The sequence below is a fragment of the Felis catus genome, chromosome E3 (assembly GCF_018350175.1).
Source record: "Felis catus isolate Fca126 chromosome E3, F.catus_Fca126_mat1.0, whole genome shotgun sequence".
Taxonomy (NCBI): Eukaryota; Metazoa; Chordata; class Mammalia; order Carnivora; family Felidae; genus Felis; species Felis catus.
In genome coordinates this window covers 24,294,737-24,315,873 of record NC_058383.1, presented here as the reverse complement: position 1 = coordinate 24,315,873, position 21,137 = coordinate 24,294,737, and the positions used below count along the sequence as shown (strand labels likewise).

Sequence of the window (21,137 nt, the reverse complement as noted above, 5' to 3'; positions counted from 1 at the left end):
CCGTTCATCAGTTGATGGACATTTAGGCTCTTTCCATCATTTGGCTATTGTTGAGAATGCTGCTATCAACCTTGGGGTACAAGTGCCCCTATGCATCAGTACTCCTGTATCCCTTGGGTACATTCCTAGCAGTGCTACTGCTGGATCATAGGGTAGGTCTATTTTTAATTTTTTGAGGAACCTCTGCACTGTTTTCCAGAGTGGCTGCACCAATTTGCACTCCCACCAACAGTGCAAGAGGGTTCCCATTTCTCCACATCCTCTCCAGCATCTATAGTCTCCTGATTTGTTCATTTTGGCCACTCTGACTGGCGTGAGGTGATATCTGAGTGTGGTTTTGATTTGTATTTCCCTGATGGGGAGCAACGTTGAGCATCTTTTCATGTGCCTGTTGGCCATCCGGATGTCTTCTTTAGAGAAGTGTCTATTCATCTTTTCTGCCCATTTCTTCACTGGATTATTTGTTTTTCAGGTGTGGAGTTTGGTGAGCTCTTCATAGATTTTGGATACTAGCCCTTTGTCCGATATGTCATTTGCAAATATCTTTTCCCATTCTGTTGGTTGCCTTTTAGTTTTGATGTTTTCTTTGCTGTGCAGCTTTTTATCTTCATGAGGTACCAATAGTTCATTTTTGCTTTTAATTCCCTTGCCTTTGGATTTGTGTCAAGTAATAAATTGCTACGGCTGAGGTCAGAGAGGTCGTTTCCTGCTTTCTCCTCTAGGGTTTTGATGGTTTCCTGTCTCACATCAGGTCCTTTATCTATTTTGAGTTTATTTTTGTGAATGGTGTAAGAAAGTGGTCTAGTTTCAACCTTCTGCATGTTGCTGTTCAGTTCTCCCAGCACCATTTGTTAAAGAGACTGTCTTTTTTCCATTGGATGTTCTTTCCTGCTTTGTCAAAGATGAGTTGGCCATACGTTTGTGGGTCTAGTTCTGGGGTTTCTATTCTATTCCATTGGTCTATGTGTCTGTTTTTGTGCCCATACCATGCTATCTTGATGATGACAGCTTTGTAGTAGAGGCTAAAGTCTGGGATTGTGATGCCTCCTGCTTTGGTCTTCTTCAAAATTCCTTTGGCTATTCGGGGCCTTTTGTGGTTCCATATGAATTTTAGGATTGCTTGTTCTAGCTTTAAGAAGAATGCTGGTGCAATTTTGATTGGGATTGCGTTGAATGTGTAGATAGCTTTGGGTAGTATTGACATTTTGACAATATTTATTCTTCCAATCCATGAGCATGGAATGTTTTTCCTTTTCTTTATATCTTCTTCAATTTCCTTCCTAAGCTTTCTATAGTTTTCAACATACATATTTTGTACATTTTGGTTAGATTTATCCCTAGGTATTGTATGTTTCTTGGTGCAATTGTGAATGGGATCAGTTTCTTTATTTGTCTTTCTGTTGCTTCATTATTAGTGTATAAGAATGCAGCTGATGGGGCACCTGGGTGGCGCAGTCAGTTAAGCGTCCGACTTCAGCCAGGTCACGATCTCACGGTCCGTGAGTTCGAGCCCCGCGTCAGGCTCTGGGCTGATGGCTCAGAGCCTGGAGCCTGTTTCCGATTCTGTGTCTCCCTCTCTCTCTGCCCCTCCCCCGTTCATGCTCTGTCTCTCTCTGTCCCAAAAATAAATAAACGTTGAAAAAAAATTAAAAAAAAAAAGAATGCAGCTGATTTCTGTATATTGATTTTGTATCCTGCAACTCTGTTGAATTCATGTATCAGTTCTAGCCGACTTTCGGTGGAGTCTATCGGATTTTCCATGTATAATATCATGTCATCTGCAAAAAGTGAAAGCTTGACTTCATCTTTGCCAATTTTGATTCCTTTGATTTCCTTTTGTCTGATTGCTGATGCTAGCACTTCCAACACTATGTTACACAGCAGCGGTGAGAGTGGACATCCCTGTCGTGTTCCTGATCTCAGGGAAAAAGCTTTCAGTTTTTCCCCATTGAGGATAATATTAGCTGTAGGCTTTTCATAAATGGCTTTTATGATGTTTAAGTTTGTTCCTTCTATCCCAACTTTCTCGAGGGTTTTTATTAAGAAAGGATGCTGAATTTTGTCAAATGCTTTTCCTGCATCGATTGACAGGATCATATGGTTCTTATCTTTTCTTTTATTAATGTGATGTAACACACTGGTTGATTTGTGAATGTTGAACCAGCCCTGCATCCCAGGAATGAATCCCACTTGATCATGGTGAATAATTCTTTTTATAAGCTGTTGAATTCGATTTGCTAGTATCTTATTGAGAATTTTTGCATTCATATTCATCAGGGATATTGGCCTGTATCTCTCTTTCTTTACTGGGTCTCTGTCTGGTTTAGGAATCAAAGTAATGCTGGCTTCATAGAATGAGTCTGGAAGTTTTCCTTCCCTTTCTATTTCTTGGAATAGCTTGAGAAGGATAGGTATTATCTCTGCTTCAAATGTCTGGTAGAACTCCCCTGGGAAGCCACCTGGTCCTGGACTCTTATTTGTTGGGAGATTTTTGATAACCGATTCAATTTCTTCGCTAGTTATGGGTCTGTTCAAGCTTTCTATTTCCTCCTGATTGAGGTTTGGAAGTGTGTGGGTGTTTAGGAATTTGTCCATTTCTTCCAGGTTGTCCAGTTTGTTGGCATATAATTTTTCCTAGTATTCCCTGATAATTGCTTGTATCTCTGAGGGATTGGTTGTAATAATTCCATTTTCATTCCTGATTTTATCTATTTGGGTCGTCTCCCTTTTCTTTTTGAGAAGCCTGGCTAGAGGTTTATCAATTGTGGTTTTTTTTTTTTTTTTTTTTTTTTTCAAAAAAACCAACTCTTGGTTTCATTGATCTGCTCTACAGTTTTTTAGATTCTACATTGTTTATTTCTGCTCTGATCTTTATTATTTCTCTTCTTCTGCTGGGTTTAGGCTGCCTTTGCTGTTCTGCTTCTATTTCCTTTAGGTGTGCTGCTAGATTTTGTATTTGGGATTTTTCTTGTTTCTTGAGATAGGCCTGGATTGCAATGTATTTTCCTCTCAGGACTGCCTTTGCTGCATTCCAAAGCATTTGGATTGTTGTATTTTCGTTTGTTTCCATATATTTTTTAATTTCTTCCCTAATTGCCTGGTTGACCATTGGTTCTTTAGTAGGGTTTTCTTTAACCTCCATGCTTTTGGAGGTTTTCCAGACTTTTTCCTGTGGTTGACTTCAAGTTTCACAGCATTGTGGTCCTAAAGTGTGCATGGTATGATCTCAATTCTTGTATACTTATGAAGGGCTGTTTTGTGACCCTGTATGTGATCTATCTTGGAGAATGTCCATGTACACTCGAGAAGAAAGTATATTCTGTTGCTTTGGGATGCAGAGTTCTAAATATATCTGTCAAGTCCATCTGATCCAATGTATCATTCAGGGCCCTTGTTTCTTTATTGATCCTGTGTCTAGATGATCTATCCATTGTTGTAAGTGAGGTATTAAATTCCCCACAATTACCACATTCTTATCAATAAGGTTGCTTATGTTTGTGATTAATTGCTTTATATATTTGGGGGCTCCAGTATTCGGCGCATAGACATTTATAATTGTTAGCTCTTCCTGATGGATAGACCCTGTAATTATTATATAATGCCCTTCTTCATCTCTTGTTACAGCCTTTAATTTAAAGTCTAGTTTGTCTGACATAAGTATGGCTACTCCAGCTTTCTTTTGACTTCCAGTAGCATGGTAAATAGTTCTCCATCCCCTCATTTTCAATCTGAAGGTGTCCTCAGGTCTAAAATGAGTCTCTTGTAGACAGCAAATAGATGGGTCTTGTTCTTTTATCCATTCTGATACCCTATGTCTTTTGGTTGGCGCATTTAGTCCATTTACATTCAGTGTTATTATAGAAAGATATGGGTTTAGAGTCATTGTGATGTCCGTAGGTTTCATGCTTGTAGCAATGTCTCTGGTACCTTGTCTCACAGGATCCTCCTTAGGATCTCTTGTAGTGCTGGTGTAGTGGTGACGAATTCCTTCAGTTTTTGTTTGTTTGGGAAGACCTTTATCTCTCCTTCTATTCTAAATGACAGATTTGCTGGATAGAGGATTTTTGGCTGCATATTTTTTCTGTTCATCACATTGAAGATTTCCTGCCATTTCTTTCTGGCCTGCCAAGTTTCAGTAGATAAATCTGTCACTAGTCTTATTGGTCTCCCTTTATATGTTAGAGCATGTTTATCCCTAGATGCTTTCAGAATTTTCTCTTTATCCTTGTATTTTGCCAGTTTCACTCTGATATGTCATGAGGAGGATCAATTCAAGTTACGTCTGAAGGGAGTTCTCTGTGCCTCTTGGATTTCAATGCCTTTTTCCTTCCCCAGATCAGGGAAGTTCTCAGCTATGGTTTCTTCAAGTACACTTTCATCATCTTTCTTTCTCTCTTCCTCCCCTGGAATCCCAATTATGCATATGTTGTTGCATTTGATTGCATCACTTAGTTCTCTAATTCTCCCCTCCTACTCCTGGATTTTTTTATCTCTCTTTTTCTCAGCTTCCACTTTTTCCATAATTTTATCTTCTAATTCACCTATTCTCTCCTCTGCCTCTTCAATCCGAGCTGTGGTCGACTCCATTTTATTTTGCAGCTTAGTAATAGCATTTTTTAGCTCTCCTGACTGTTTCTTAGTCCCTTGGTCTCTGTAGTAATAGAAGATCTGGTGTCCTCTATGCTTTTTTCAAGCCCAGCGATTAATTTTATGACTATTATTTTAAATTCATTTTCTCTAACATTGCTCAAGTCGTTTTTGATCAGTTCGTTAGCTGTTGCTACTTCCTGGAGTTTCTTTTGAGGAGAATTCTTCCATTTCATCATTTTGGATAGTCCCTGGAGTGGCGTGGAACTGCAGGACTCTTCCCCTGTGCTGTCTGGAGTAACTTGCATTGGTGGGTGGGGCCGCAGTCAGACCTGATGTCTGCCCCCAGCCCACCGCTGAGGCCACAGTCAGACTGGTGTGTACCCTATCTTCCCCTCTCCCAGGGGCAGGACTCACTCTGGAGTGGTATGGCCCCTGTCTGGGCTACTTCCACACTGCCAGGCTTCTGGTGCTGCTTCCATGGGATCTGGCGTATTAGCTGGGGTGGATCCTGAAGGTGCACAGGGGCCGGAGGGGCAGACTCAGCTTGCTTTGCCTTCCGTGGTCCGCTTCAGGAGGGGCCCTGCTGCACCGGGAGGGAGGCAGCCCCATCGGAGGGATGGATCCGCAGAAGCACAGTGTTGGTTGTTTGCTTGGTGCAAGCAAGTTCTTTGACGGGAACTATCATTCCCTTAGGGATTTTGGCTGGGGGATGGGTGAGGGAGATGGTGCTGGTAAGAGCCTTTGTTCCCCGCCAAGCTGAGCTGTGTCCTCCGAGGCTCAACAACTTTCCCTCCCTTTGTCCTCTAGACCTCCTGGTCTTGGAGTAGAGCTGTTGACTTATAATATTCCAGATGTTAAGTCCCGCTGGCTGTCAGAACACACTCCATCTGGCCCCTCTGCTTTTTCAAGCCAGACTGAGGGGCTCTGCCTTGCTGGGCGGGCTGCCCCTCCACCACCCCAGCTCCCTCCCACCAGTGCATGTAGCACGCATCGCCTCTCCGCCCTTCCTACCCTCTTCTGTGGGCCTCTCATCTACGCTTGGCTCCGGAGAGTCCCTTCTGCCAGTCTTCTGGCAGTTTTCTGGGTTATTTAGGCAGATGTGGGTGGAATCTAAGTGGTCAGCAGGATGCAGTGAGTCCATCGTCCTCCTACCCTGCCATCTTCCTCCGGAAACTGTACCTCTTATTCATTAATTAGATCTTTATAGCAGCTTTATCCTTTTTAAAAAATTTATTCCAAGTTAGCATACAGTATACTATTGTTTTCAGGAGTATAACCTAATGATTTATCACTTACATATGACACCTACTGTTCGTCCGAGTGCCCTCCTTAATGCCCATCACCCATTTGGCCCATTGCCCCACCAACCTCCCATCTAGCAGCCCTATGTTTGTCCTATTTAAGAGTCTCTTATGGTTTTCCTTCCTTTCTTTTATTTTATTTTTCCTCCCTTCCTGATGTTTACATGTTTTGTTTCTTAAATTCCACATATGAGTGATATCATATAATTTTTCTCTGACTGACTTAATTTGCTTAGCAAAGTAGGTCCATCCACATTGTTGAAAATGGCAAGATTTCATCCTTTTTAATTGCCAACTAATATTCCATACTGTGTGTGTGTATACACATGCCACATTTTCTTTACCCATTCATCAGTTAATGGACATTTGGGCTCTTTCCATAATTTAGCTATTGTTGATAGCATTGCTATAAACATTGGGGTGCCTGTGCCCTTCAAATCAGAATTTTTGTGTCTTTTGGTAAATACCTACTACTGCAATTGTTGGGTCATTGGGTAGTTCTTTTTTAATTTTTTGAGGAACCTCCATGCTGTTTTCCAGAGTGCTGCACAGTTTGCATTCCCACCAACAGTGTAAGAGGGTTCCCCTTTCTCCACATCCTGGCCAACATCTGTTATTTTCCCAAGTTGTTAAATTTAGCCATTCTAACAAGTATAAGGTGGTATCTCATTTGTATTTCTCCAATGATGAGTGATGTTGAGCGTCTTTTCATGTGTCTGTTAGCCATCTGGATATCTTTGGGAAAGTGTTTATTCATGCCTTCTGCCCATTTCTTCACTGAATTTTTTTTTTTGGATGTTGAGTTTGATGTTTATAGATTTTTGATATTTTATCCAATATATCTTCTTTTGCAAATATCTGCTCTCATTTTGAAGGTTGTCTTTTAGTTTCGTTGATTTTTTTCCTTCACTGTGCAGCTTTTTATCTTGATGAGGTCCCAACAGTTCAATTTTATTTTTATTTCCCTTGCCTCCAGAGACCTGTCAAGTAAGAAGTTGCTGCGGCTGGTCAAAGAGGTTGCTGCCTCTTTTCTCTTATAGGATTTTGGTGGTTTCCTGTCTCACATTTAGGTCTTTCATCTATTTTGAATTTATTTTTGAGTATGGTGTAAGAAAGTGGTCCAGTTTCATTCTTCTGCATGTTGCTGTCTAGTTCTCCGGCACCATTTGCTAAAGAGACTGTCTTTTGTCCATCGGATGCTTTATCCTGCTTTGTCAAAGATTAGTTGGTCATATGTTTGTGGGCCCATTTCTGGGTTCTGTATTCTATTCCATTGGTCTATGTGTCTGTTTTTGTGCCAATACCATATTGCCTTGATGATTACAGCCTTGTAAACAGGCTAACATCCAGAATTATGATGCCTTCAGTTTTTTCAACATTACTTTGGCTATCTAGGGTCTTTTGTGGTTCCATACAAATTTTAACATTGTTTGTTCTAGCTTAAATGTCTTTTTGAGTGTATTTCCCACTGTAAAAATTTGGGTTGTTATATTTTTATTATTGGCTTATAGCAATGCTTATATATGTCTTTTGTCAGATAAATATGTTAGAAATATTTTCCCCTTTTATGGCTTTCTTTCCTATTTTCATGATGGTATTCTTTGAGGAGCAAAAATTTTAGATTTTTATGAAGATCTTCTTTATGGCTTGTAGTTTTTTTTTCATTTACTTTAAGAAATCTCTGTATCCACAAGGCCACAAAGATATTCTTCTATATGTTTTCTACTAGTTTTATAGGTTAGCTTTATGCTTAGGTCTAGGACCACTGTTTCCTCCATCCTTTGAGATCCTAATCTAATGCCCTTTTGTGGAATTTCTAAACCTTCTATGTTTTTTGCCTTGAAAATAGTAAGCATACTTATTTTAAATTTTGCTCCTGATAATTCCACCCCAGATGTCAGGAGTGCCAGATGTTATATTCAGAAAAATTGTTTGGAGAAATAGCCGAGTCTCCAGGATAATATTAGTTTTCTTCAGAGAGGATTTATTTATTTTTTTTTTGTTCTAGGTACCACAGGCATTTGCAATATAGGATACCTTCATCTGGTATCAAGGATTAAAATTATTTGAAATTGTGCAGTCCCTGCACAGGACCTGGCCAGTTTCTTTCACATTCATCTTTATTTATAAGGTGAGGTCCTAAAATAATGTCTCCCCTTCCTGGCCCTGAATTGTAGCTCTCTCTCTGGTAGCTCCAAGAATTTAAGTCAAGTGTTCAAGATCACACAGATAGTGGTAGAGCTGAGAACCAACCTAGAAAGTCTGATTTCAGATCCTGGGTTATTAATAACCTATTAATAAAATAACAAATAAAAACCTTTGTTATGTTTCCCATTATACACCTAAGTGACTTAATATGTCACGTAATAGATGTTCAGCAAATATTCATTAAATATAAAAATGAATCTTCTCCTATTAGCAATGTTGTTAATGGAAGTACTTTCAGTCTTGCTACTTGTTGAGTGGCATTTTGGGCTTATAGCTATGATGTGATTTTCACATACCATTTTGTCTTTTTGCTGATGGTGATTATTTATTATCTCTTGTATTGTTTCTTAGTAATCATTGGGAAAGGTACTGGTCAAATTTACCTGGAAGCTTGCATCAATAACATACTGATCTTTGTTTTGTGCTTGAAGTTTTATACATATTAGAAACCTGGTAGATACTGAGTAGGGATTTAGGGGTAAACAGCTTCTCTAATATTTCAAGTGCTTATTGTTTCTTATTGTCCTCCTTTGAGTTTGATTAAAACATTAAACAATTCAAATCTAAGTAAAAATCTTTACTCCCTCCTTAGAATTGAAGAATGGATTTCTCATGGGTTTACCAATTTATGGCTCTTCTGTGGAAGAATTTTATTTTAAAGGTAAGTTGAGCTATCTATTGGAGTTTTGCAACAGCTAAGAGACCACAGTGTGAAAATTCTTACAGCCTGATCACTACATTTCAATTTATACTGTTAAATTTTTCGCAGCCCTACAGCTGGAGGTATCTCTTCCAAATGTGAAGAGTCCTCACAGAGTGAAATGATAGCAGAATGACATGGAGAATGGAGAAAACAGATAGTCCAGGAAACTATTGTTACTATAGAGTTCTTCTTTGCCATCTATATATCTTCTTTTAAGAAGTGTCTTTTAATAAAAAAGAATTAGGCATTTGCAGAGGTAATGGACTTACAGGACAATTAACATAATCTTTTTTTTTTTCCATCTCCTAGAGGCGGCGATTGATGGCGTTATTTGTAGAATTCACCCTGACGTTACTATTTGCTGGTACGCTTCTGTTAACACGCAAGATTTTGACTATAAAGAAGTATGGGCCTTTCAATTACTCTCTTCAGCCTATTGATAAGTTACCTGCATTTCTTGGAATGCCCATGATTTTTCCTGGTCCATGGGAACTGGCTTTCGTGCCTTCCAAAAGTGTTGTGGTGAAGAGTATTGTTGACCACGTGAAGAGGGATTTACACTATAATTTCACAGGTTAGAAATTAAAGTTTTTTGAAAAAATGTATTATTAAACTGGGTTTCAGTAAAGACACATATGTAATCTTTTAGCCAGGCATTGTTCTCCCAGCTAAAGCATTATAGGATATATCCTCATAACCAGAGAGTACCCTCCTAGATATAATATTACAGACTTTGTTAAATTTGAGAGTTAAATTCATAAAAAAATATTTTCTCCTAGAGCCCAAAACAGTAATATTTAAAAATTAGATGATCAATTTATATTATTTTGGATTATTATCCAATTCTTTGATACTAAGTCATCCTGGTTTTTGGTTGTGCTTCTTTTTTTTTTTTTAATTTTTTTATTTTTGGGACAGAGAGAGACAGAGCATGAACAGGGGAGGGGCAGAGAGAGAGGGAGACACAGAATCGGAAACAGGCTCCAAGCTTTGAGCCATCAGCCCAGAGCCTGACGTGGGGCTCGAACTCACGGACCGCGAGATCGTGACCTGGCTGAAGTCGGACGCTTAACCGACTGCGCCAGCCAGGCGCCCCTGGTTGTGCTTCTTAAACCTGGTAAGTATAACCCTGGAGGTATATGATGTGCACCAAAGGTACACACAGGCACAGCATAAGCATGAGCCCTCATTCTGGATGCATGCTCTGTGGTCAGTTATTTCAAACATTGTTCATATAAAAATGTGCAAGTCATATATAGATGCTTTAGAGAAGACTTAAACTACATAGAATTATCTTAAAAGCCCCACAGTAAGCTTACCCCGCCTTCTCAACTCAATTTCTCTCCTTTTCCCCAGAAAGAAACACTGTCAAAAGTTTGGTGAGCATACCTCTAATGCCCCTTCCTTTTACATACATACATTTATTCACTAGTATATTTTTTCAGCCTTTTTTTGACTCTCAAGGGATTTGAGGGAACTTGAGACCAGATGCCATCTCAAAACATATCTTATTTAAAACATCAGTGAAGCAGAAGAATGCAAAATCCCCAATAAGCTTTGAAGTATATAATACAAATATCCCAATAAACGTAGTCTCTTAGAAGCTACTTTGGGTTACTCAGAATATTGCCTGATTTCCATTCTGATTTCATCTTTGATGCATGGGATTCTTAGAAAAGTATTACTTAAAAACATTTGGAATTTGTTGTTCTCTTTCTCGTTTTTTTTTTCCATTTCTATTTTAATTTCCTTGAATCAGAATATATTTGATTTCAGTTCTTTGAAATTTTGAGAATTGTTTCTGCCCAGTTTATGGTGTATTTTGAAAAATGTACCTTGTACATTTGTAAAGACCATGTGTTTTGTGGGTTTTGCTTGTAGTGTTTTATAAATGCTACCCAGGCGAAGTTGTCAAGTTAGTTAATCATAATGCTTTTCAAATATGTATTCTTACTGGTTTTTGTCTGCTTATTCTGTCAGTTATTGACAGAGGTATTACATTTCCAGCTCGGTGTTGTTAGTATGAAATAGGTGTTTTATATATAAATATATAGATATAAAACATCTACTTTAACATTATATACAATGTTCAAATTTCTTTATACTTATATGTTTTGAAACTATTAGCTCATGTGATCTCTCTGTTGAATTGTTTCTAAAAATATTTCTCTGTTCTGGAATTTCCGCTTGTCCTGTTTTTAATAGATTTCAGGTAACCAGAGAAGTGTTCTCTCTTTTTTAACTATATTAACCATAGTTACTTTTAAAGTCCTTAACTGGAAAATTGTGGTATCTAGATTACTTGTGTATATATTTTTTCTCTTTAAGTCATTGAGTTCTGTTTTATAGCATATTTTGTATATTTTTATAAAATGACAGGTGTTGTGGATAAAAAACATCAGAGGCTCCTGAGGGTTAACTTTTCTTCTGGTTGGTTGTTAGAGTACTGACAGAGTAACTTGATTCCATCAAAGTCTGGTTTTAGGCTTCATAAGGGCGGCTCTGTTTCAGTTTTGTCTTTACTCTTGCAGCATATCCTGTGTTCTAGGGCATGGCTCTTCTAGGGTGTCAGCTGGAAGCCTGGAGTATTTATGAAGGCTCCTCGACCTTTGTGGGGCTTGAACGCTAATATCCTCTATTTCATCAGCACTGTGTACCTGATGAAATCCCTGCTCAGCATTTTAGCCTGCCACCTGCTGTTATCTCCTTGGTTTCAAAGAGTCTTAGCCTATACATTCTCAGTTCAGGAGTTGGCTGCTGACTTCAGAGGAATTTACAAGCTGATTTTCACTTCTATGCTCTTCTCCTCTCTTTGCAAGTTTACCTCTCAAGTTCCAGCCATTTTGGCAGCCTGAGCTCTCATCTCTTTTCTTCAGCTCAGTAAGTCTACAATTTTCTGCAAATGCGTTCAGGGAAAGTACCAGGGTGGATATGGCACTCACCCTATGCATTTCCCTTTTTCAAGGTTTGTAAGTCCATAATTATTCATTGCAGCATTATTTACAATCAACCAAGGTATAGAAGCAACCATAGTGTTGTCCATCAGCAGATCAGTGCATAAGGAAAACGTGATTGTTCCATCACAAAAAAAGAAGGAGATCCTGTCTTGTAACAATATGTATTATGTTTGGAGAACATTATGCTAAGTGAAAAAAGCCAGACACAGAAAGACAAATACTTTATAATCTCACTTATATGTGTTATCTAAAAATACTGAGCTCACAGAAACAGAGAGTAGAGTCATGGTTTCTGGAGTGGAGGTGGGTGGGGAAAATGGGGAGATTTTGGTCAGGGTGTACGAACTTTCAGTTATGAAGATGAATAAGTCCTGGAAATCTAATGTACATGGTGACTATAGTCAATAACACTATATAGTGTATATAAAATTTATTCCGGAAGTAGATCTTGCAGTGTTCTTCTCGTAAAAGAGGATGGTGACTACAAAAGGCGATAGATGAGTTAATTAACCTGATTTTGGTAATCAATTCACAGTTTATGCATATATTAAAACATAATGTTATACCTTAAAATCACATTATACAACCTACATATATACATTTTTATTTTGTCAGTAACACCTAAATCACTCTGGGCAGAAAATTTTTAAAATAAAGTAAGTGGTAACTGTGTTGTGGTGGAGATATTAATTAGCTTGATTGTTACAGTCATTTCACAGTGTATACATATATCACATTATCATGTTTTACAGCTTAAATACACAACTTTTATGTGTCATGTACTTCAATAAAGCTGGGGAAAAAATAAAGCCACCCCAGATAATAAATGAAAATAAATAAATAATAAATAAATTTCCCTCCAGCTCTATTTTTGAGAAATCCACACAAACACATGTTTTAGCCTCATTAAGCACTCATAAATCTCTCACTTTCAGGGCACATGGGTGGCTCAGGAAGTTAACTCCTGAGGCTCAGGTCTTGATCTTGGGGTTTGTGATTTCGAGCCCAGTGTGGGGCTCTGTGCTGACAGCTCAGAGCCTGCAGCCTGCTTTGGATTCTGTGTCTGCCTCTCTCTCTCTCCCTCCCCTGTTCTCTCTCTCTCTCTCTCTCTCTCTCTCTCTCTCTCTCTCTCAAAAATAAAATAAACATTTAGAAAAAATCTCTCACTATCTCCCTTTATCTCTCTCAGTCTTTTCACATACCCCTGCTTGAGCAGGTAACACCTTCCTTGAAGCCCAGATAAATTATTGAAAACAGACTGACAAACTGGTGGATCCCTCCTCAGTCCCTTACTACCTTGGCCAGGCAGTTACAAAGAATTGTGGTTATTCCCACAACATTCCATGGTTAAGACAGATGGAAGGTTCCCTGGGATGTAAAGAATGCATAGGTGAGATGATGACAGTGGTTAAGTTCAGATGCAGAAGCAGAGGCTACATGCCCCAAAGTGTACCTGACTACCTGTTTGTATGCACTTCACCTTGTCCACAGTGTACTTTCAGGATAATATTCTGAAATTTCCAGCTGTGTTCCTATGTTTTATTTTGTTTTGTTTAATTTGGTGGACTTTGTTTTTCCAGCTTTGATCATTTAAACTCTCTGAGGATTTTGTTTTGTCCCGCTCCTGGTCACCTTGCGTGGGTGCAAACCTGATTCCAGTCCCTGACATCCTGCTTCCAGCTTTGGAATTTATATTCCAGCTGTGCCCACCTTGAGAAAAGTATGCACACTTGGCATTTCCAAACTACCAAAAATAATGATTATCACACATAATCACCTCCAATATTAAAATTGTGAAGTTGTTTCATTCTTCAACTTCTAAGTAGTTTTTATTCAGATATTAGAGATTCTCATCGTACACGACTTTGAATAGATTTCATTGATCAATTTTGTTATTTCCTTCTAAAATGAAAATTTCAACACACTTTGGAAGTATCCCTCTTCCTTGCTTTATTTCAGTATGTATTTATTATAATGATTCATTATACTTTATTTTTTTAATTATACTTTAAACTTGTGGTCAAACTTTTAAAACTCCTAAAGATTTTCATGCACTCCTAATATCCATTAGTTTGTTGTGCCGATGTTTGAACACTGTTTTAAATTTACTTTAAAAAATATATATTTACTTATTTTTGAGAGACAGCACAAGTATGGGAGGGAGAGAGAAAGAAGGAGACACAGAATCTGAAGTAGGCCCCAGGCTCTGAGCTGTCAGCACAGAGCCCGATGCGGGGCTTGAACTCACAAACCATGAGATCATGACCTAAGCCGAGGTTGGACTCTTAACCGACTGAGCCATCCAGGTACCCCTGAGCAACAGTGTTTTAAAATTTATATGTTGATAATCTTTCATTCGTGTAAAGCATTTTTCCATCTTATAGATAGAAAAGGCACTCAGATACATTTGCCTGTATGTGGGCAACTCACACATTAGATTTATTTTTCTTTCTACGGTTCAAGGCTTTTCTTCAGAACGAGATTTTGAAGAGTATGTTAAACAAGAGAATAACTCTGAAAAAGTGTTGGTTGCTATTATTTTTGACCATGAATTCCAAAATAGTGATGATCCCCTACCACTTAAGGTAAGAAGGTTTTATGTAGAAACTTCATAAGTGTGCTTCCAGTTTCTGAGGTTTAATGAAGTAGAGGCATAATTATTTCATTTATTAAGTGGGGGGACTGCAACTTACCCAAGATCATACTGCTTGTACATAGTTGAGCAGGGATTTAAATCCAAATCTAACTAATTTCTGCGTATGTGCATTTATTTAGCCAGAGCTTTATGTTGGTGGGGAAAGAATTAAATTTACCATGTACTAGATTTTCTCCTTATAAATCAGAATCATAGGAGACATTGACCACCAAGGATATTACCTTTCCCACTGTATCTGATACAGCTCTTTCCCAGCTCTGTACATGATGCTGAAGTGAATGCAGATTTCCCAGCTCAAAAGACCTGAGGGGTTAAAAGCAGCTGCATCTTCACCAGCATGGAACACAGCATGAAAATGTTCCTCTTTCTTTTGTTTGACTCTCACAGTTTTTCACCAGAATCTAAATCTAGAAAACAGTGCCAAGGTTTAGCCAAGTGGAATCAGAATTAGGACATAGGCAGACTCTGAGGAAGATTCTGATAACAACCTCCAAGAAGGAGAGACAAGGACTGTGCTTTGAACTTGGTGTCCTTGGTGTTGAAGGAAATAATCAAAATATAGTATAGATGTACGCATGGAGCTATAATTCTGCATTTAAGATAACTGCTGGTTCTCAATGGAAGGAAAAAGTAAGGAAAACCACTGGGTTGTAAGTAGAGTTGGAGGTATGTTTTCATTCTATTCCCTCACTCTTTCACTCCTTTCATGTATGTAAAATTCCCTCAGGTTACTAATTTGGTATGAGCTGGTGCTGATGTAGGCTCATCAGTGTATATACAGACTGGTTAGGGTGTTTTTGGTACAGTTTCAAACTTCACCTGTTTTTCCTTGGACAATCTCCCCACTGTCCCTGCCACTTGGCTCACTCTCTTACCTTTAACATTGCTACTGTGACTTGTTGTACAGTCTCCCCTAACCACACCCACTTCTGTCCTCCTCCATACTCCCATAAATGCTCCTTACATGTTACTATCATTGAATTTGCTGTAAAGTAAATCTATATGTCGTCTCAACTAGAATTTGAGCTCCTTGAGGAATAGGTTCTATGTCTTAGTCCTTGAACATGCAGTAAGTGTCTGAAGCTCTCGGCTTGATAACTGAGTATATTAATATTTACCTAGATTTATGACATCGGCCTGCTCCTCCTGATGTTACTGATTTCTCTGGTCTGACCCTTGACTCTAGGCAACTGCTGGACCATTTTCTGTCTTGTAAAGCTACTTAGACCCAGCATGCTCTACCTTGAGGTTTATTTAGTTCTCTAGAATTAGTATTATCTTTTCATTTAATAATGAAATTATGCAGTATTCCACATTTATATTTTATCACATTTCTCCTCTGTCCTCATGTGGGATTCTTTCTTATGTTACAATCACTTTTAGGGGAGGAAGGGATTTTCCTCTCAAAACACTTGGCTGATGTAATGGGAAGAGAAATTAGCAGCATCTTTTGGTGTGTTTCATTTCAGTATGCATGCCAGCTGTCTATTTTGGGAAAAAGACATTGGCACTGGTGTGCAAGTTGCCACCGTGTTTGTTTACCGCAAACCCACAATAGCCATATGACAAGTCTGCTCCACTGCCTAACGTTCGGAATCCACTTAGTGCTCAACAGTCTGCCTCAGAATCACACACATGCGATTTTTCTTTAACTTTCTTTTGTTTCTCATTCTTCCTTAATTATCTTTTGTTTACAGGTATCATTTCTTTTTGTTCCCTGTAGGTAAAATATTATCTGCGTTTTAGTAGTTTTCAGAGGAACAAGTATATGGGTTTTGTCCGAACAGAAGGCTGGGAAACAGGTGTTCTCTTTCCAACTTTTCCTTCTTTGGGACCCAGAAGTGAACGTAGTTCCCATGGGGGGAGTCCTGGTAAGCAGATCTTTAATCGTATTTATTTTTATATCCTAGTCATATAAGTCATATAAGTAAGGCTCTTAAGGCATCACATGTTTATACCTGTATTTCTTTAACCGTGTGACGAAAATTGTTAATTTTTAACTTACTGTGCTGGTGATTTCTTCTTTTTTTTTTTTTTAATTTAAATTCAAATTAGTTAACATACAGTGTAGTCTTGGTTTCAGGAGTAGAATCTTGTGATTCCTCTCTTACATATGGCACCCAGTGGTCATTCCTAAAGGTGCCCTCCTTAATGCCCATCACCCATTTAACCCATCCCCCCCATCTACTTCCCTCCAGCAACCCAGTTTGTTCTCTGCATTTAAGAGTCTTTTATAGTTTGCCTCCCTCTCTGTTTTTATCTTTTTTCCCTTCCCTTCCCCCATGTTCATCTGTTGTGTTTCTTAAATTCTACTGGTGATTTCTTTATTTAAAATTTTCAGTGTCCAAAAACCTATATAAAACTTTTATATATTGGAACAATGTATTTTTATCTTTTCCTGCTCATTGTATATACTTATTTTTTCATGTAGGTTCACTTGTGAAATTTGGATTTTAATGACTTTAACATACATGTTCCTGGGTACTGACACGGTCTGATCCATTATAACTGTATGCTACTCTGTTGGGTTGCTAAACAGTTTCTAATATAGTTCTATTAATTTAAAATATACAAACTACCATTAAAACATCTTTAAGTGGGGCTTTGTTTTTATTAACAATAATGCACATTTACCTTGAGGAAATTATCCAACAAGAAAAACAAGCTATAACCCATTCACCATAATTCATAAAAATTTGAAATAACCTGCATCTTAAATATGGTAAATGAATAACAAAAGTATAAAATTTAATTTTACTGAACATTGTACAGTCATTAAAAATAGCCATCATTAAATCTTCTGAAAAAGCAGAGTTCAGAACTGTATTTTGAAATGATAACTGTGTAAACTGCATATTTATCAGCACAAAGCTGGGACAAATTTCCAAATATGAAAACTTTCACTCTGTTAGGTGGTGGGATTGTTTTGCATGTTATTATTTTCTTTATTTCTTTATTTTCTTTATTATTTTGTTATTATTTTCTTTAATAAATATTTTAAACTTTTTCCCATCATAAAATTTAACAAGGAATCTTATGTCTTTTCCATCATACATACTGCATGCATTATGAACTTCGCCTGGGGTATGATTTTATAAGGGTTAGTTGGATAATGCTAAGGGTTGCCAGGGGTATGTAAATGCACTGCAGAAGGGAGGCCACACAAGCTGATACAGCCCTTCTGGGGAGCGGTCTGGCAGTGGCAGCTGTATTAGCTCACTTAGGCTGCCGTAACAAAATACATACCACATATTGGGCAGCTTATAAACAACAGAGATTTCTTGCTCACAGTTCTGGAGGCTGTGAAGTTCAAGATGAAGGCTCTAGCATGGTCATGTTCTGGTGAGGGGCCCCCTTCCTAAGTTTCTCACTTGTGCTTTCTCACTATGTCCTCAGTTGGTGGAAAGGACTAAAGAGATCTCTGGAGCCTCTTTTATAAGGCACTAATCCCACTTATGAGGGCTGCACTGTCATGATTAAAACACATCTCACAGATCCCACCTTCTAATACCATCACCCTTAGGGGTTAGGATTTCTACATATGGATTTAGGGAGATGTGAACATTCACACCATAGTAGTAGCCAAATTAATAATATGTTCCTGGGTAGAAACCCTAAGAAACTCTTTTTAATGATCCATAGAGAGTTCCTGGCACTGCTGGTTGTAGTGGCAAGGAATAGGAGGCAATCTGTAAGTTAAGTTGAGGCCCAGGTTCAGCCCAACTCAGCTGAACTCTTGGAATTTAAATGGTCAGCTCCTTCCTCTAGCTGCATGACAAAGGAAGGAGCTAGCATCTTTAAGAAAACAGAACAAACGATTCTACACTTTAGTGTCCACTCTTCCTTTAATCACAATTTCTGGCATGAGATCCAAAATTATAGGACATGCAAAGAAGCAGGAAAATGTTACCTAAAGTTAAAAGAAAAAAAGAGTCATTATAAATAAGTGAACTGAGAAGCTAGATATTGGATTTAGTAGCCAAGGAATTTAAAATAATGTTATGAGTACTTTGATGTCATGTTGATAGCAAATATTCCCTGATACAATTTGATGAAGAGACCACTTTACCTCTGTGGTATCTTTCTCTAAAACTTTTAATTCTAGTCTATTAGTAAAAAAACATTATTCAAACCCAAATTGTAGATAATTCTCCAAAATACATGCCCAGTATTCTTGAAAACTCTCAAGGTTTTAAAAAACAAGAAAGGATGATAAAGTTTCATAGATCAAAGGAGACTATGGAGACATGGCACCTAAATACAATGTAGTATCTTGGATGGGGGTTCTGCAACAGAAAAAAAATGACTTTGGTGAGAAACTCGTGAATCCAAAGTTTGTATAAATTAGAAATTGTATTGTGCCATTGTCAATTTCTTAGTTATGACAGATTTACCATGATAGTATAAGATACGATATTTGGGAATCTGGGTGCAGTGTGTAAGCAATATTTCTCAATCTTTTTTTCATCATTGCCCTTCTAGAGAATCATTTTGGCTACTTTCTCCCTAAGTGTTCTCATGAAATTTTAATACTACAGGTATACTACAGATCTGCTCTGTGTGCTATGGTCTAATTGAAGTTGTATAACCCTCTGTTGAGAATGCATGGTATATGGGACTGTCTCTATTATTTTTGCAACTTTTCTGTAAGACTACATTTTTTCCCAAAATATAGAGGTATATTTTTAAAACTCTCCAAACCAAAGTAGCAATACAAGTGAAGTTTCTGGCCGCCACCCCCTCTCCCTCCCCAGGTGGCTCTGTTAAGCATCTAACTCTTGATTTTGGCTCATGTCATGATCTCATGGTGGTGAGATCCATCCCTGCTTTGAGCCCCACTTTGGGCTCCACACTGGGCATGGAGCCTGCTTTGAGATTCTTTCTCCCTCTGCTCCTCCCCTGCTTGTGCACTCATGTGCATGCATGCTCTCTCTCCCTCTTTCTCAAACAAAGCAAAACAAAACAAAAACAGTGACGTTTCTGAATCTGATCAAGTACATGTGTGAGAAATTTGTTATCTTCCTAGTGAAATATTGAACATTTCTCCCCTAGTAATCAGGAATAAAGTAAAGTTGTTTGCTCTCATCAGTTCTATTCAGCATATTACTGGATGTCCTAGCTTGTATCAGAAAAAGGAAATGAAATAAAAGGTATAGATTTTGGAAAGGAAAGAGTGAAATTACCTTTGTTTGAAGTTGACAGAATCACGTGTGCAGGAAATTCTGAAGAGATCCACAAAAAAGTATTACATACAATGTATTAATTTAGCAAATACCCAAGATAGAAAGCCAGTCTACAAAAATAAATTATAAATCTACACCAAAACATTTCTGAGAGATAATTTAAACACCTAAACAAATGATATCTAAATCTCATTGGTTGGATGACTCAAAATTGTTAGGATGTAGATCCTCCCTAAATTGATCTATGATAGCAATATAGTGACAGTCAAAATCCCAGCAGTCTTTTTTGAAAAAATTGGCGAGCTATCCTAAAATTTATAAGGAAATGCAAAGGGTCTAGCTTAGTAAAAAAATCTTGGAAAGGAATGCCAGTGTTAAAGAACATTTAAGACTTAGTACAAATGTACATAAGACAAAACTGTATAGGTTTAAGGATGAAGAAATACATTAATAAAAAGAATGAGGTATCTGGAAATAGACATTTGATTTTCCACAAAGATGCCAATATAATTCACTGGGGAAATGAAATCTTTTGAACAAATTGTGATGGAATAACATGGCATTTATATGGAAAGAATGAATCTTGATCACTAACTCATATCTACACAAAATTAGTTAATTAACGAGATAATCATAAATCTAAATGCAAAAGCTAAAATCATAAATCTTCCACAACAAAATTTATGAGAATATCTTCATGAATTTGGGGCTAGCAATGATTCATTAAGACAGAAAAAGTATTACCATAAAAGGGGAAAAAATGGATAAATTGACTTCATTAAAATTAAATACTTCTGCTTATGTGAAAGACACTATTAAAAATAGTAAGGCAGGGCACCTGGGTGGCTCAGTTGGTTGGGCGTCCGACTTCAGCTCAGGTCATGTTCTCACAGTTAGTGGTTCTAGCCCCGTGTGGGGCTCTGTGCTGACAGCTCAGAGCCTGCAGCCTGCTTCTGATTCTGTGTCTCCCTCTCTCTGGCCCTCCCCCGCTCACACTCTGTCTCACTCTGTCTCTCAAAACTAAATAAACATTAGAAAAAAAAATAGTAAGGCAAGGGGTGCCTGGGTGGCTCAATTGGTTAAGCGTCCAACTCTTCATTTTGGCTCAGGTCATGATCTCACAGTTTGTGAGTTCAGCCCCGCATTGGGCTCTGCACTCGCTGCACAGAGCCTGCTTCAGATTCTCTGTCTCCCCCTTTCTACCCCTCCCCTGCTCTCTCTCTCTCTCCCTCTCTCTCTCTCAAAAAAAAATGAACATTAAAAAAATATATAGTAAGGAAAGATCCAGAGGGGAGAAAATGTTACACATATTCACATTCAAAATCTATAAAGAATTTGTATAGATTAATAGAAAAATCAGTTTCAGATGTCACAGCAATGCCAAATTTTAATAAGTTTTTTAAGTGTTTGCTTATTTTCATACTAAAGTTGTATGACGGCAAGAAGCTTTTGCATACTACCACAGATCTAAAGACCACATTGAGTATTACTGCCTTAGTGGATATCAGCTCACAGTATGAACTTCACTTAATTTTTCAA

The 21,137-nt window shown here is 38.0% G+C and overlaps 1 protein-coding gene across 18 annotated transcripts in view; it reads left to right on the top strand.

Annotated features, from left to right (window-relative positions):
• The window catches only part of LOC101087463 (phospholipid-transporting ATPase ABCA3-like), a 224,156-nt gene that overhangs the window by 2,337 nt on the left and 200,682 nt on the right, over nt 1-21,137 (top strand). For 13 of the 18 annotated variants that reach the window (XM_045047746.1, XM_045047748.1, XM_045047751.1 and 10 more), the window contains exons 2-6: nt 7,900-8,022; nt 8,692-8,760; nt 9,112-9,376; nt 14,217-14,344; nt 16,139-16,286. In XM_045047746.1, the coding sequence (XP_044903681.1) occupies nt 8,701-8,760; nt 9,112-9,376; nt 14,217-14,344; nt 16,139-16,286 (601 nt within the window). In that variant the 5' untranslated portion in view covers nt 7,900-8,022; nt 8,692-8,700. The other 5 variants (XM_045047758.1, XM_045047743.1, XM_045047741.1 and 2 more) reach the window with 4 other exon arrangements.